Source organism: Physella acuta, unplaced genomic scaffold (genome assembly GCF_028476545.2).
Source record: "Physella acuta isolate Inbredline_101_S28 unplaced genomic scaffold, ASM2847654v3 ptg001433l, whole genome shotgun sequence".
Classification (NCBI taxonomy): Eukaryota; Metazoa; Mollusca; class Gastropoda; family Physidae; genus Physella; species Physella acuta.
The window spans coordinates 268284-281810 of record NW_026732948.1 but is presented as its reverse complement, the minus strand read 5'-3'; the positions used below and the strand labels follow the sequence as shown (position 1 = coordinate 281810).

The 13527-nt window shown below is 37.8% G+C and overlaps 1 protein-coding gene across 3 annotated transcripts in view; it reads left to right on the top strand.

The window, feature by feature from the left end:
- The first annotated feature begins 441 nt into the window (after positions 1-441).
- Positions 442-13527, top strand: part of LOC131927709 (sclerostin domain-containing protein 1) — a 39547-nt gene continuing 26461 nt past the window's right edge. Inside the window, exons 1-3 of one of the 3 annotated variants that reach the window (XM_059283478.1) lie at positions 442-1780; positions 3398-3619; positions 8141-9251. In XM_059283478.1, the coding sequence (XP_059139461.1) occupies positions 8894-9251 (358 nt within the window). In that variant the 5' untranslated portion in view covers positions 442-1780; positions 3398-3619; positions 8141-8893. Of the gene's footprint in view, positions 1781-2260; positions 2277-2958; positions 3190-3397; positions 3620-8140; positions 9252-13527 lie in introns of those variants that run through there. The other 2 variants (XM_059283479.1, XM_059283477.1) reach the window with 2 other exon arrangements.

Here is a 13527-nt window from a genome sequence, read left to right as displayed (position 1 = left end):
TAGCGCTGCTGCGAACTAAGAAGAAAAGTAACTTATTCATTTCAAGATGGAAAATATTTTCGTCTTTAACTACAAAATGTATCAGCCGAATCTGTTGCAAAACTTAAATTAATTATATTAGGAATGGGGTATTAGTTTGCCTCATAAGCTATCTTAGAAAACTAATGTGCTTATTTCGGTAGTACAGTTCCCAGTGGCGTAGCGAGGTCGGGTGTCACCTGGTGCGGCACTTAATGGTGTCACCCCCCAGAGGCGTAGCGACCCTTCCCGGGGACAAACTTTCAAATTTTCGATTTGCACCACCCCTCAAGTTTTTCTCTATATATTTTTGCTATTTTTTGCCTTGGTGTCACCCCCCCCCCAAATGGTGTCACCCGGTGCGGTCCGCACCCCCCCTCGCTACGCCTCTGACAGTTCCAGTACTTTACACATTGTAGGAATATTTAAAGCGATCTCTCAACTCGCTTTTTAAAAGTATGCAGCAGCTGAACAGTGTAGCCTACTAGTAAAGCTTGCGTTTTGTTTCACATGTTAGAACAACGAGTGCTGAAATGGAAATATCTGCCTATTGATTTCTTATGAGATGTGCCTACCAATGTTAAACATCAAGCCTTGCAAAAATATGATTTAAAAAAAGCTCCGGCAAATGGATGCGTTAATATGTTCTGTAATTACAGAAGATGTAGCTGAAACTGACCAATGTTAAACTTTGAGTAAAACCAACCACTCTTTTTAATCATTACTATTTGTTATATATTAAGGGGAGTCTGGGGATTCAGTAGCTAATCTAACGCGAAATTCGAAATTTTAATTTAAAAAAAAAATACACTATTGCTATATTTTCTAAATCATGCAATTATATGTTTAATGCTGCGTGTATGTACAGTCTAGATTAGCTGTAAAGCTAGAAATTGTGTTGGAAGAAACAACGTATAAGCCACTGCGTCTCATTTTCTAAATTTTGCAAACACAAAAAAAAAAAAAAAAAAAAAAAAAACCGATATAAAACAGAAACCGAGTTTCATTTTGTCGGAAGTGGTATTTAACACTGCTCTTTATCTCTACTAACCCATGAAACACAATATAAAATTGGTAAACAACATCCTAGTCCCTTCTTGTTAGACAGCATTGCATGCGATCCATTAAGAACGACAATCCCCGCTGTTTGAAAGTTTCAGTCACCATAAATCTACTTTCTGCCGAGTCCATGAAACAGGTTGCTCTTGTTTCGCGATGAGCTGACATGATCCCTTTTTATGACCGAATTTTTTATAGTTTACGAAGAAATAGATATTTAACAAGGCATCAGTGTTGTGAAGTTCAGCCCATGTTAACATTATGCTTTAAAATATTTGTTTTTCTCTAATTTAACAAAACATTTTTACGCATTTATTTCCAGTCAACGTTATTAATTAAACAGTAAAGTCTATTCGGAAGTTTCATCATACTACGTTTGTCAAAATTAATTAACAGGTGCAGGGGAGATTATCAAAATACTAGGTTTAATATCTCTCTCTCCCTCTCTCTTTTACATTCTCCCGCTTTTTCTCTCTGCTTCGGCGAACGAAGACATCCGATTTGCTACGTCTGACTAACTCGGTGATGGAAGCACCGGTACGGCGCATGGCCGATCTAGACTATGGAGTGTTGCTGCATCCAAACTAACGCTGCTTTAACGTTTCACTGCTACACGCATGTTGACCCACACCGACCAGCTGACGTTCTCTGTAAAATGTGGGCATGGGTTGACTAGTACGCCGGGACACCGGGAAAAATCCAGGTGGGTCGCCACAACAGTTTTTGATTTGAAAAAAAATAATTCGTTGGTTAAAACTTTAAGTCCAGTGTGTATACGTTTCCATTTTTGTTATTAAATTTATGTAATGTGACTTGATAGACTTAGGCGGACCTCAAGCTTTGATGGTGAAAAAATGTACAATAATGAAGTCAGGATTGGTGCAGCATATTTGTTTCCCAGGCCTCTCGGACAGCCAGTCCACTCCTGTTTGTTTGCGTATTTCTATAATGACAGGCTCTTAAATCATTAATTTTGTTTCGGTTTCATTCGCTATGTATTCACGCATACGGCTGAACTAAAACAAAGCGTCTCTAATATCAATTAGGCAAATGAGGAAAATGGGAAGTAGCTTCTAATTTGACTACAAAAACCTAAATAGGGACAGTAGCGTAGGTAAATTTTGTTATGGGGGGGGGGGGGGGGGGGGAATTTGTTTTGCAAAAAAAAAAATGCAAGGAATTCGACAGGTCGTTTGCAGGTAAGTGTATCTAGAACATCTTTCTATACTATAATATTCCAATTTGTTTATGTATGCATTCACATATAGATTAATGTATATCTTCTTTTTCCAGCCCACTTAAACTACCCTACGTTTTCTTTTCAGCATTTGCTGTTGTTGTTTTTATATTGGTTAAAGATGTTTTTTCGGTTTAAATAAACAAAAATATCCCGAACTTGAAATGGCTATAATTTCAGTATATTTTAGAAAATTATCACCCTGTTAACTCAACGTGAAAAGAATTCGGAATAAAAAAATGTCGCTTACATTAATTAACAGCTACCTACTTGGTAATATAAGGGAAATTTTATGTTATGTTTTACTGGGCAATTTTTTTATTCATTCGCTCGGTGTATTTCTTTTATATAAAACCAAGTTGCAAGAATTTAAAAAAAAAAGATAAAATAAAAAAAAAAAATTAACGAGCGGGTTTCCTAACGGTTTTAACACACTACCCAAAACAGGATGGACGACCGCAGACGTAGGTAACATGAACGGGAGCTACTGTGATCGCGGGTCTTGCCTAAATCCCTACAACTGAATGAAAGCTTGTCTACACTCGGTAGATCTGTTGTGTGCATTCATTTTCAACCCCTCCCCACCTCCCTAACTCCCCCCCCCCCCCTCGATCTCTATTTAAATCTTTTTTTTTTCCAACCTATGACACGTCTTTTGAGAAGCTAGAGCACACCTTACGATTTGTAGAGAGGAATCATTCAAGTTTTTTTCCCCCCTCGTTTCCATTTGCGATGAACAGGGAATAGGCACATAACACATCGGTTCAATGTGGAGCTTATTTAACACATGCTATAGTAGATGATTATAGGGTCGACGTTTTACTGCCATCTGATTTGTGTTGTGTGTAGGATTACACCGCTGCAACTATTAATCGGTCTGTAACTAAGATTTCCAGATTCTTGGGGAGAAAATATGTTTGGTGATTTGTGTTATTAAAACAATTATTTATTACACATGTGAAGTGGTGTTTATTACTCGGTATAGTGTGACATAAATGTGAAACTGTTTTAGGATCTAATTCGGTCTGTGTTGGTATTTGTTTTCTTGTTGTAAATATTAAAATGGTCTTACTTTCTGACCAGTGTGACAGCCATTCGAGGAGTTGTTAAGGTGTGATTTTATGACGAGCTTGACTCCCTCGTCTGCCAGATGACAAGCATGGAGCAGGAGCAACGAGGGATAACATTAAGTCAATGCAGGCCTAAATCTAATGGTACGCTGACCCACGTGGCGAAGGGAACCAGTCAACCTACTGGATACCGGAACAATCGGATTAGTTCACTTGGACAACCTTAAACATTATGGTAACTTTTTTTCCACATTTTTTCTGGAGTTTTTTTCTCTATGTTCAGTTAAATAATAAAGTGTGGTATTACATTTGTAGCACCCTTCGTTCAGCCGGTGTGTTTACCGAGCTCAGTACCACTCTGTACCAATCCTTGATTTTAAATTAACATTGTAGGCTACCCGATGCACGATATTTATATCGAGTAATTAAACACGATGAAAAAATGTCCGGTATAGGGACGTTTCCCAGTGTAGTCGTCCATGTCATATAAATTATGTCAAGTTTGACGTGACAAGCTAGGGTGTAAATATTCTGGTCTAATGATGAAGTTCATTATCACCTCGTTAAACTCCGACCTCTAAGGAAACCGCAGTTTGAAAACAAACTTTAGTAATACAGATCAGTATGTGTAGGTCTACAGGGTTTTGCCAAAGCGCTTATACTCTCCATACAATTCTTTTGTAAACACGTAGCCTACCGCATATCATTTGGGAACTAGTATTCAACACACACCCAACACAAAAACACATGCAATAGAACATACGCTGGTGAAATAACTAGTTTTACATCTAGATCAATGATTGTTCATTATATACAATTTTCAGCCCTCAACACATGTGTACAGAGTTCAACACGTCAAAATGTTATTCAATAGGGCCTACACACACTAACTTTTTATAGTACCTAGGCCCAAGCTATGACTCATAATTTCTCATACACAAATCAACTCCGATATCTTGACTTGCACCAATTGTAATCGACTCCATTAATCTTTTTCGTCCGTGTGTGTGTGTCATGGGGCATGGCGATTATTTAAAAAATAGCTTAATTTGGTGTTCTTAGCTTGTTCGTTTCATTCGTTTGTTTCATGTTGCATTTTAAATGGCTTAAGTGGAAAAATTATGTATGCTATGTTTTGCTAATTTTTCCATCTTTATTCAATACATCGAAAGCACATTAGTCTGTCTTTTATGAAGTCGTTTTTACCAACTCAACCACGAAACTGACAATTAATATCTGCTTTCATTTACCTGAGCATATAATGTTACCCAACCGTAGCAAACTCGAAATTAAATACTCAACACATGGGTTATCTATTTTTAACGAATATTATCTTACCATTCAATTCTAAACACGAAAAGGCCTGCTAATATGTGTATTTGTGATCATGTAGCTGGCTTTGGTAACTAAAAATATCGAGCAAACTTTACAATGAAATGCTAGAATTGTTGTTAAAGTGAGGTAACCAGTTTGGTTTATAGGACAGCCAATTGTTATATACGCATGCGTACACACACATACATACACCTCATAAATTGTGTATATGTGTATATATATATATATATATATATATATATATATATATATATATATATATATATAGAGAGAGAGAGAGAGAGAGAGAGAGAGTGTATGAATGTATGTATGCGTGTGTTCAATAATTTAATTAAGCATTATATTTCAAATGCATCTGATCTCATTCATCAGTTATTTACATCTATGCCATCCTGGATGGACATTTGATTAAAAAAATAATTTGTAAATGATGTTTTATAAACTCTACACCATATGCGTTGGACTGAAATTTAGTAGCAATCCTAATTTTATTTAAAGCATCAAATGTATGACACTTTACTAACCATGATTTGTATTGCTTGCCAAAATAAAACACCGAATAATAATTAAAAAAAAAACAACAACAACAAAACTTCAAACTGCACCTAACTACACAATAGAAACAAAACTGTTTCGTCTATGCAATTATTTTTAAAATTTATGTAGGCCTGTATTCTCATAGAAAGTTATTTATAGTTTCTGGTCTCTAAACAAAAATAATTTTTCAATTTTTACTTTGTAAATGAAAGAAAACCTTATGGTAATGTGAAAAATAAATAGAAAAATAATGCTTGCCCAAATTGTATAAAAAATACGATTAGATTAAAGTTGAGAGTCTAGCTAGCTAGACGTCAGTGTAAAATGTATAGTTCCAACTGAAGTTCGTCAAGTAAGGACTGACGTAAACTTGAGTGAAAATCAGCCTGAAAGTGTGTGCCCGGTTGATTTTGACTGGTGAACGGTGTAGCTTAATATCATTTGCGCATGTATTGTGTGATTTAAATATAAACGTGACATTTGTAAACTAAGTATGTTATGTATCTATAACTGGCTGCGGTTTAAAAGGATGCCATGCTATGACTCCACTAAGGCTTGATACACGGAAGCGTCGGATGTGATATGATTTTATTATATCACATTGTGTTTGGTCCAAGATATTTATTTGTGCTGAAACAAAAACCCCAAAAAATATATTCTCGCTGATACAGCACTAGGATACAGATGGGATATTGCACAAGATTATTGGTGGGATATGATTGGATACATGTAGGACACTGCACTAGGATACAGATGGGATACTGCACAAGAATATTGGTGGATATAAGTGGATACTTGTAGGATACTGCACAAGAATATTGGTGGATATGATTGGATACTTAAGAATACTGCACTAGGATACAGATGGGATACTGCACAAGATTATCGGTGGGATATGATGGGATACGGGTAGGATACTGCACTAGGATATAGATGGGATACCGCACATGGATACTGGTTGAATTCTGCACAAGGATTCTGATGGGATTCAGCTCAAAAATACTGGTGGGATTCTGCGCAAGGATATTGGTGGGATAATGATGGGGCACTGGTGGGATACTCCACAGCGATTCTGGTGGACTACTGCACAAATAAATTGGTAGGATAATGATAAGTTACAAGTGGGATTCTGCACAAGGATTCTGATGGATTCATGGGACGCTGTCGCTTAACATATGGCCTCTCCTTACTTTTATCTGAATAAAACACGATTTAAAATTTAAAGGCATTACATGCCCTTAGTTGCTTATACATTTTGAACGTAAATGTAACATATTATAAGCTTTTGGAACATTTTCTGTATACATTATCATAATACATTGTTATCTCTTCAGTTTCCTGCTACACCATCATCTCTTCACTTTCCTGCTACACCATCATCTCTTTACTTTCCTGCTACACCATCATCTCTTTACTTTCCTGCCACACCATCATCTCTTTACTTTCCTTCTACACCATCATCTCTTCACTTTCCTGCTACACCATCATCTCTTCACTTTCCTGCTACACCATCATCTCTTCACTTTCCTGCTACACCATCATCTCTTCACTTTCCTTCTACACCATCATCTCTTTACTTTCCTGCTACACCATCATCTCTTTACTTTCCTGCTACACCATCATCTCTTTACTTTCCTGCCACACCATCATCTCTTCACTTTCCTTCTACACCATCATCTCTTCACTTTCCTGCTACACCATTATCTCTTCACTTTCCTGCTACACCATCATCTCTTCACTTTCCTTCTACACCATCATCTCTTTACTTTCCTGCTACACCATCATCTCTTTACTTTCCTGCCACACCATCATCTCTTTACTTTCCTGCTACACCATCATCTCTACACTTTACTGCTACACCATTATCTCTTCACTGCTACACCATCATCTCTTCACTTTACTGCTACACCATCATCTCTTCACTTTCCTGCTACACCATTATCTCTTCACTTTCCTGCTACACCATCATCTCTTCCTGCTACACAATTATCTCTACACTCACCATAGCAGTAGCTAAACAATTACATATTTCCTGTGAAAACCGTTTGTTCCATTGTCATCCCCTATAACTAGTATCGTGACAGCTGACTCTATAGAATTTAAAAGCATCAATTTATCCTTTTGTGTGAAAGTGTGATGTCAAGCGGTTGACTAATCAATGGGAAGGACATACTGCATTATTTATAAAGTCTTTGAACAAGACAAACCATGTGCAATGCGGGTGATATCTAGATTAGATTTTGAATACTATATTTCTACCTCTAGATAGAACACACTGTTGCCAATCTAGCAGTTTCTTTACAAATGATAGTTTTTCGGTAACAAAGCGCCTTTGACATAGTTGATAGTTAGCACCCAGATCCATAGCTGTATTGATCTGTTGTGTTAGCACCAAACCGTGTCATATAAACCTCGACATTAGTCCTTGTGCCAAAATACAGGTATTGATTTGATACAAATCATTAAACAGGCTCTTCTATTATTTGTATGTCCTTTGCGTCTTACAAATTTATTTTTTGTATATGCACGTTATAACAGCTAAAAACTACGTTGACGTCGACCATTGTAGAAAAGTTTAAAACAGATACAATCATTAAAATATAATGACTGAAATAAGTAAAACCATAGTCCTGTCTATCTTTCAATTCATATATATATATATATATATATATATATATATATATATATATATATATATATATATATATATATATATATAAAATTACATTGATTTTCAAGTGCATGTATTAGTGCACTAATTAATATTTATCTCGCAGATTAATGGTAATTATAAACAGTAAATGTTTCAAGTGACGAATTTGAAGAAGACAGAGTTAGACCAAGTTTTCATTCGTTGCACTCACATCTGAATTTTTGTCCTCAGAGTTCAGGATGGATTAAGCGCACTCGTAGCAGCTCGGAAATTGGAATGTTGCGTACAATAGCTAACAGCTGCAGGCCTACAACATGCTTGCTTGTGTAGCCTCATTACTATAGCGTAACAGCAAAATAGTGGTAGTGAAATCAATAACTCCCATCCTTGAGCATCTAGTCCGTGGTATTTCTTACTAGTTAAGGATGTGAAAAATACGTTTTAAATTCGGTTGACATTATGTTGGCGCCAGTGTGGAAGCTTGGTACATGACAACATTGACATTGGTTTATATTGTAAACAAACGGAGAAATGTGAGCCTGGGTTCAACAATTGTTGCCATAAACTGTGGTGAATTCGTTTTTATTCGAAGAAATGTCATGGTTGGACTCCGACCTGTGGCCGTTTTATATCAGTGTTAGGCTTTAAAATAGTACAACTACTAGTTTATGTTGTAAGATATTTAGTTTTAATCTTTACTTTAGAGTGCTTTCATTAGATTTTGTCATAATTGTTAGTTGCTAGATTTTGCACTTTCCCCTCAAGATGTGAGAAATATTTTAACAAGAGGATTTAAATAAGGTTCAAACTATTCAATATATCATTGTAAAGTTTTCTTGTGAGTAAAAGTTAAAACGTTAAATTTTTGCCCCTGGATTTTCTTGATACACCTGTGTAGTGATCTTGGAAGATTAGTTGACCTAAGTCGACCTTTGCTGTCGAGTCATCGATTGGTATAATTGGCCCCGCTTTCTGTTGCCAGTCATGCTGGTGTTAAGGCCGAGTCTGACTCTATTCATCGTGGCGGTGTCGCTTGCAGCTCTTCTCACAACTGTTTCAACAGCTCTACCCCAAGCTGCCACGACAACGGACGGATCAGGAGATCGTGCTGGACACGCCACGGAAATCGCTCAACGGAATTGTACTCGTGCATCGTGCAGTGGTGCCATGGGCGAGCCGAGCCGCCGTGAGAGGGCACCGGTACGGGAGCCACACGGATATGGAAATAAAACAAAAACTGTTCAGGACATCTCTGTCATCCCGCCCCCTGGTGGCATTTACAAAAGACGGAACAAGAAGAACAACTCTAAAACAGGCAAAAAAACAGCCAGTCCGTGGACAGGTAAGATGAACTTTATTTTGTATCAGTTGTAATCATTATTACACCTATATTTACACTCTATTATCATTATAGTAGTAGTATTAAAGACTTTCTTTTGAAAACAAAATGTTCATTGTGCCTAAAATTAGATATAGAATATTAAAGATACTTTCTTTTACTTTGAATTTTTAGAATACAGTTTAGATCTAATAGAAAAGCCTATAAATAAGGATTCTGTCTTAATATAATAATTAATGCCTTTAAAAACCATTAGTTTTACATTAATGTTAAGTTTTTTTCCCAAGCGCTTATTTTAGTTTACTATCTGCTTCAATACTATAAAACAACGCCTTAACAATCATTGTTCTTTTATATTTTACAAGCATCAACTTTGATCATAGTTAACATCATATAATTTGTTGTTTCAATATCAATAACTGAACGAGAATAATCTGGCGTTCTAGTTTCGTTTTACTATGACGAGCTGGAAATTATTGTACGCTTGTCTATTATAAATATCATAAATTATGAGCTTTTCGTTGTTACAACTGAATGACTAGATTTAAAATGTGAGATCCTAGCTCTAGAACTCAATGACATTTCGGCATAATATGCACATAACGTTGTGGTCTTGCTTTTGTGGCAGTTTGACGAATGGTTTAAAAATTAACACATAATTCACAACAATAGATGAATTGATGCCAAGTTTTAAATATGTATCTGGATCTAGATTCCAATCGTCTGTTAATCAATACTTAAAAAATGTTTCTTCTTACATGAATACGTGGTCTGTGTACAGGTATGGCCAATGTTTATGGTTTGGAAAGGTTCGCTCATATTTACACGGCATTTGGTGCCAGTGCTTTCGTAGGACCAACGTTTATAGTGAAGAAACTGGCCTTTCTCGTTGTGTGAATCTTAACAAAGTGACCCGTATATTTACATGACAAAAAAAAAAACCCACATGACCTTGATTGAGGTTTTTATGGAGTTGCAGCTGTTTTTAGCCTAAGTCAGCTTTTTCCAACAGTGTTATGTCTCAGTGACACCCCCCCCCCCCCCCCCCCCACACCCTACACACGCTTTGCATTATTCTTCTTGCTACATCTTATCCATTTAAACCACAGCTGCAGGAGACGCGCTAAAGTACAGTCAGCAAGCTTATCCTGGTACTTTTCTGTGTAAGGCATTATGGTTTGTGACTAGACTTGCCATTCTATCAAACAACTAAGGCATTATGGTTTGTGACTAGACTTGCCATTCTATCAAACAACTAAGGCATTATGGTTTGTGACTAGACTTGCCATTCTATCAAACAACCAAGGCATTATGGTTTGTGACTAGACTTGCCATTCTATCAAACAACCAAGGCATTATGGTTTGTGACTAGACTTGCCATTCTATCAAACAACCAAGGCATTATGGTTTGTGACTAGACTTGCCATTCTATCAAACAACCAAGGCATTATGGTTTGTGACTAGACTTGCCATTCTATCAAACAACCAAGGCATTATGGTTTGTGACTAGACTTGCCATTCTATCAAACATCTAAGGCGTTAGGGTTTGTGACTAGACTTGCCATTCTATCAAACAACCAAGGCATTATGGTTTGTGACTAGGCTTGCCATTCTATCAAACATCTAAGGCGTTAGGGTTTGTGACTAGACTTGCCATTCTATCAAACATCTAAGGCAATAGGATTTGTGACTAGGCTTGCCATTCTATCAAACATCTAAGGCAATAGGATTTGTGACTAGGCTTGCGATTCTATCAAACAACCAAGGCATTATAGTTTGTGACTCGACTTGCCATTCTATCAAACAACCAAGGCATTATGGTTTGTGACTAGACTTGCCATTCTATCAAACAACCAAGGCATTAGGGTATGTGACTAGACTTGCCATTCTATCAAACATCTAAGGTATTAGGGTTTGTGACTAGGCTTGCCATTCTATCAAACATCTACGGCGTTAGGGTTTGTGACTAGACTTGCGATTCTATCAAACATCTAAGGTATTAGGGTTTGTGACTAGGCTTGCCATTCTATCAAACATCTACGGCGTTAGGGTTTGTGACTAGACTTGCGATTCTATCAAACATCTAAGGTATTAGGGTTTGTGACTAGGCTTGCCATTCTATCAAACATCTACGGCGTTAGGGTTTGTGACTAGACTTGCGATTCTATCAAACATCTACGGCGTTAGGGTTTGTGACTAGGCTTGCCATTCTATCAATCATCTAAGGCGTTATGGTTTGTGACTAGGCTTGCCATTCTATCAAACATCTAAGGCGTTAGGGTTTGTGACTAGGCTTGCCATTCTATCAAACATCTAAGGCATTATGGTTTGTGACTAGACTTGCCATTCTATCAAACAACCAAGGCATTATGGTTTGTGACTAGACTTGCCATTCTATCAAACAACCAAGGCATTATGGTTTGTGACTAGACTTGCCATTCTATCAAACAACCAAGGCATTATGGTTTGTGACTAGACTTGCGATTCTATCAAACAACCAAGGCATTATGGTTTGTGACTAGACTTGCCATTCTATCAAACAACCAAGGCATTATGGTTTGTGACTAGACTTGCCATTCTATCAAACATCTAAGGCATTATGGTTTTGTGACTAGACTTGCGATTCTATCAAACAACCAAGGCATTATGGTTTGTGACTAGACTTGCCATTCTATCAAACATCTAAGGCAATAGGATTTGTGACTAGACTTGCCATTCTATCAAACATCTAAGGCGTTAGGGTTTGTGACTAGACTTGCCATTCTATCAAACATCTAAGGCAATAGGATTTGTGACTAGACTTGCCATTCTATCAAACATCTAAGGCGTTAGGGTTTGTGACTAGACTTGCCATTCTATCAAACATCTAAGGCGTTAGGGTTTGTGACTAGACTTGCCATTCTATCAAACATCTAAGGCAATAGGATTTGTGACTAGACTTGCCATTCTATCAAACATCTAAGGCGTTAGGGTTTGTGACTAGACTTGCCATTCTATCAAACATCTAAGGCGTTAGGGTTTGTGACTAGACTTGCCATTCTATCAAACATCTAAGGCGTTAGGGTTTGTGACTAGACTTGCCATTCTATCAAACATCTAAGGCAATAGGATTTGTGACTAGGCTTGCCATTCTATCAAACAACCAAGGCATTATGGTATGTGACTAGACTTGCCATTCTATCAAACAACCAAGGCATTAGGGTATGTGACTAGACTTGCCATTCTATCAAACAACCAAGGCATTAGGGTATGTGACTAGACTTGCCATTCTATCAAACAACCAAGGCATTAGGGTATGTGACTAGGCTTGCCATTCTATCAAACAACCAAGGCATTAGGGTATGTGACTAGACTTGCCATTCTATCAAACAACCAAGGCATTAGGGTATGTGACTAGGCTTGCCATTCTATCAAACAACCAAGGCATTAGGGTATGTGAGACTTGGTTGTGGTTACTGTCACACCTATAACATTTCACCAAATTTACATGGATACAGCTCAGCTGAAAGCTATCATTGTATTTTCCTTTCCGCAGCTAATGACTTGCGTACGTTTGTCCTGTCAACCCCTACATCCTATTCATTTCTTTTCTAACAGCTGACTAGGAAACAAACGTAAATTTTGCCGGTTCATTTTTTTCTTCTACCCCCCCCCCTCCCACTCCAAGTAGTATGTGTGAGGATGCTTAAAAACATGGTGTGTGTGTTTGTGTACACAGCTTTTCAGTGTCAGAGACCCAATACCTACGCGAGTGTGTATATATACACTAACTAAATAGAGAATGGTTCTGAAAGTAGTGAGACTGTTGCCGTCTAATCTAGGCCACTCGCTTATCACGGTAACAATCGGGACCTGAACTAGTAGTGGTCTTGTTGGTCAATTGAGAGAGGTGGGAGGGGGGGGGGCTTCTTTTCGGGAGAGGGCACTGCAAGATAAATATCAACAAGACTGGAGTGTTAACAGAAACATGACTCAGCGGTGCTTCAATCGGTCTGTGACAGGTCACATAGCCGTGCTCCAGTTGGGCCAGTCGTCAGACAGATAGGCCCTAGTTGTGGTTAGTTCCTGTGTGTGGTCGTCAGACAGATAGGCCCTAGTTGTGGTTAGTTCCTGTGTGTGGTCGGCAGACAGATAGGCCCTAGTTGTGGTTAGTTCCTGTGTGTGGTCGTCAGACAGATAGGCCCTAGTTGTGGTTAGTGCCTGTTTGTGATGGGCAGACAGATAGGCCCCAGTTGTGGTTAGTTCCTGTGTGTGGTCGTCAGACAGATAGGCCCTAGTT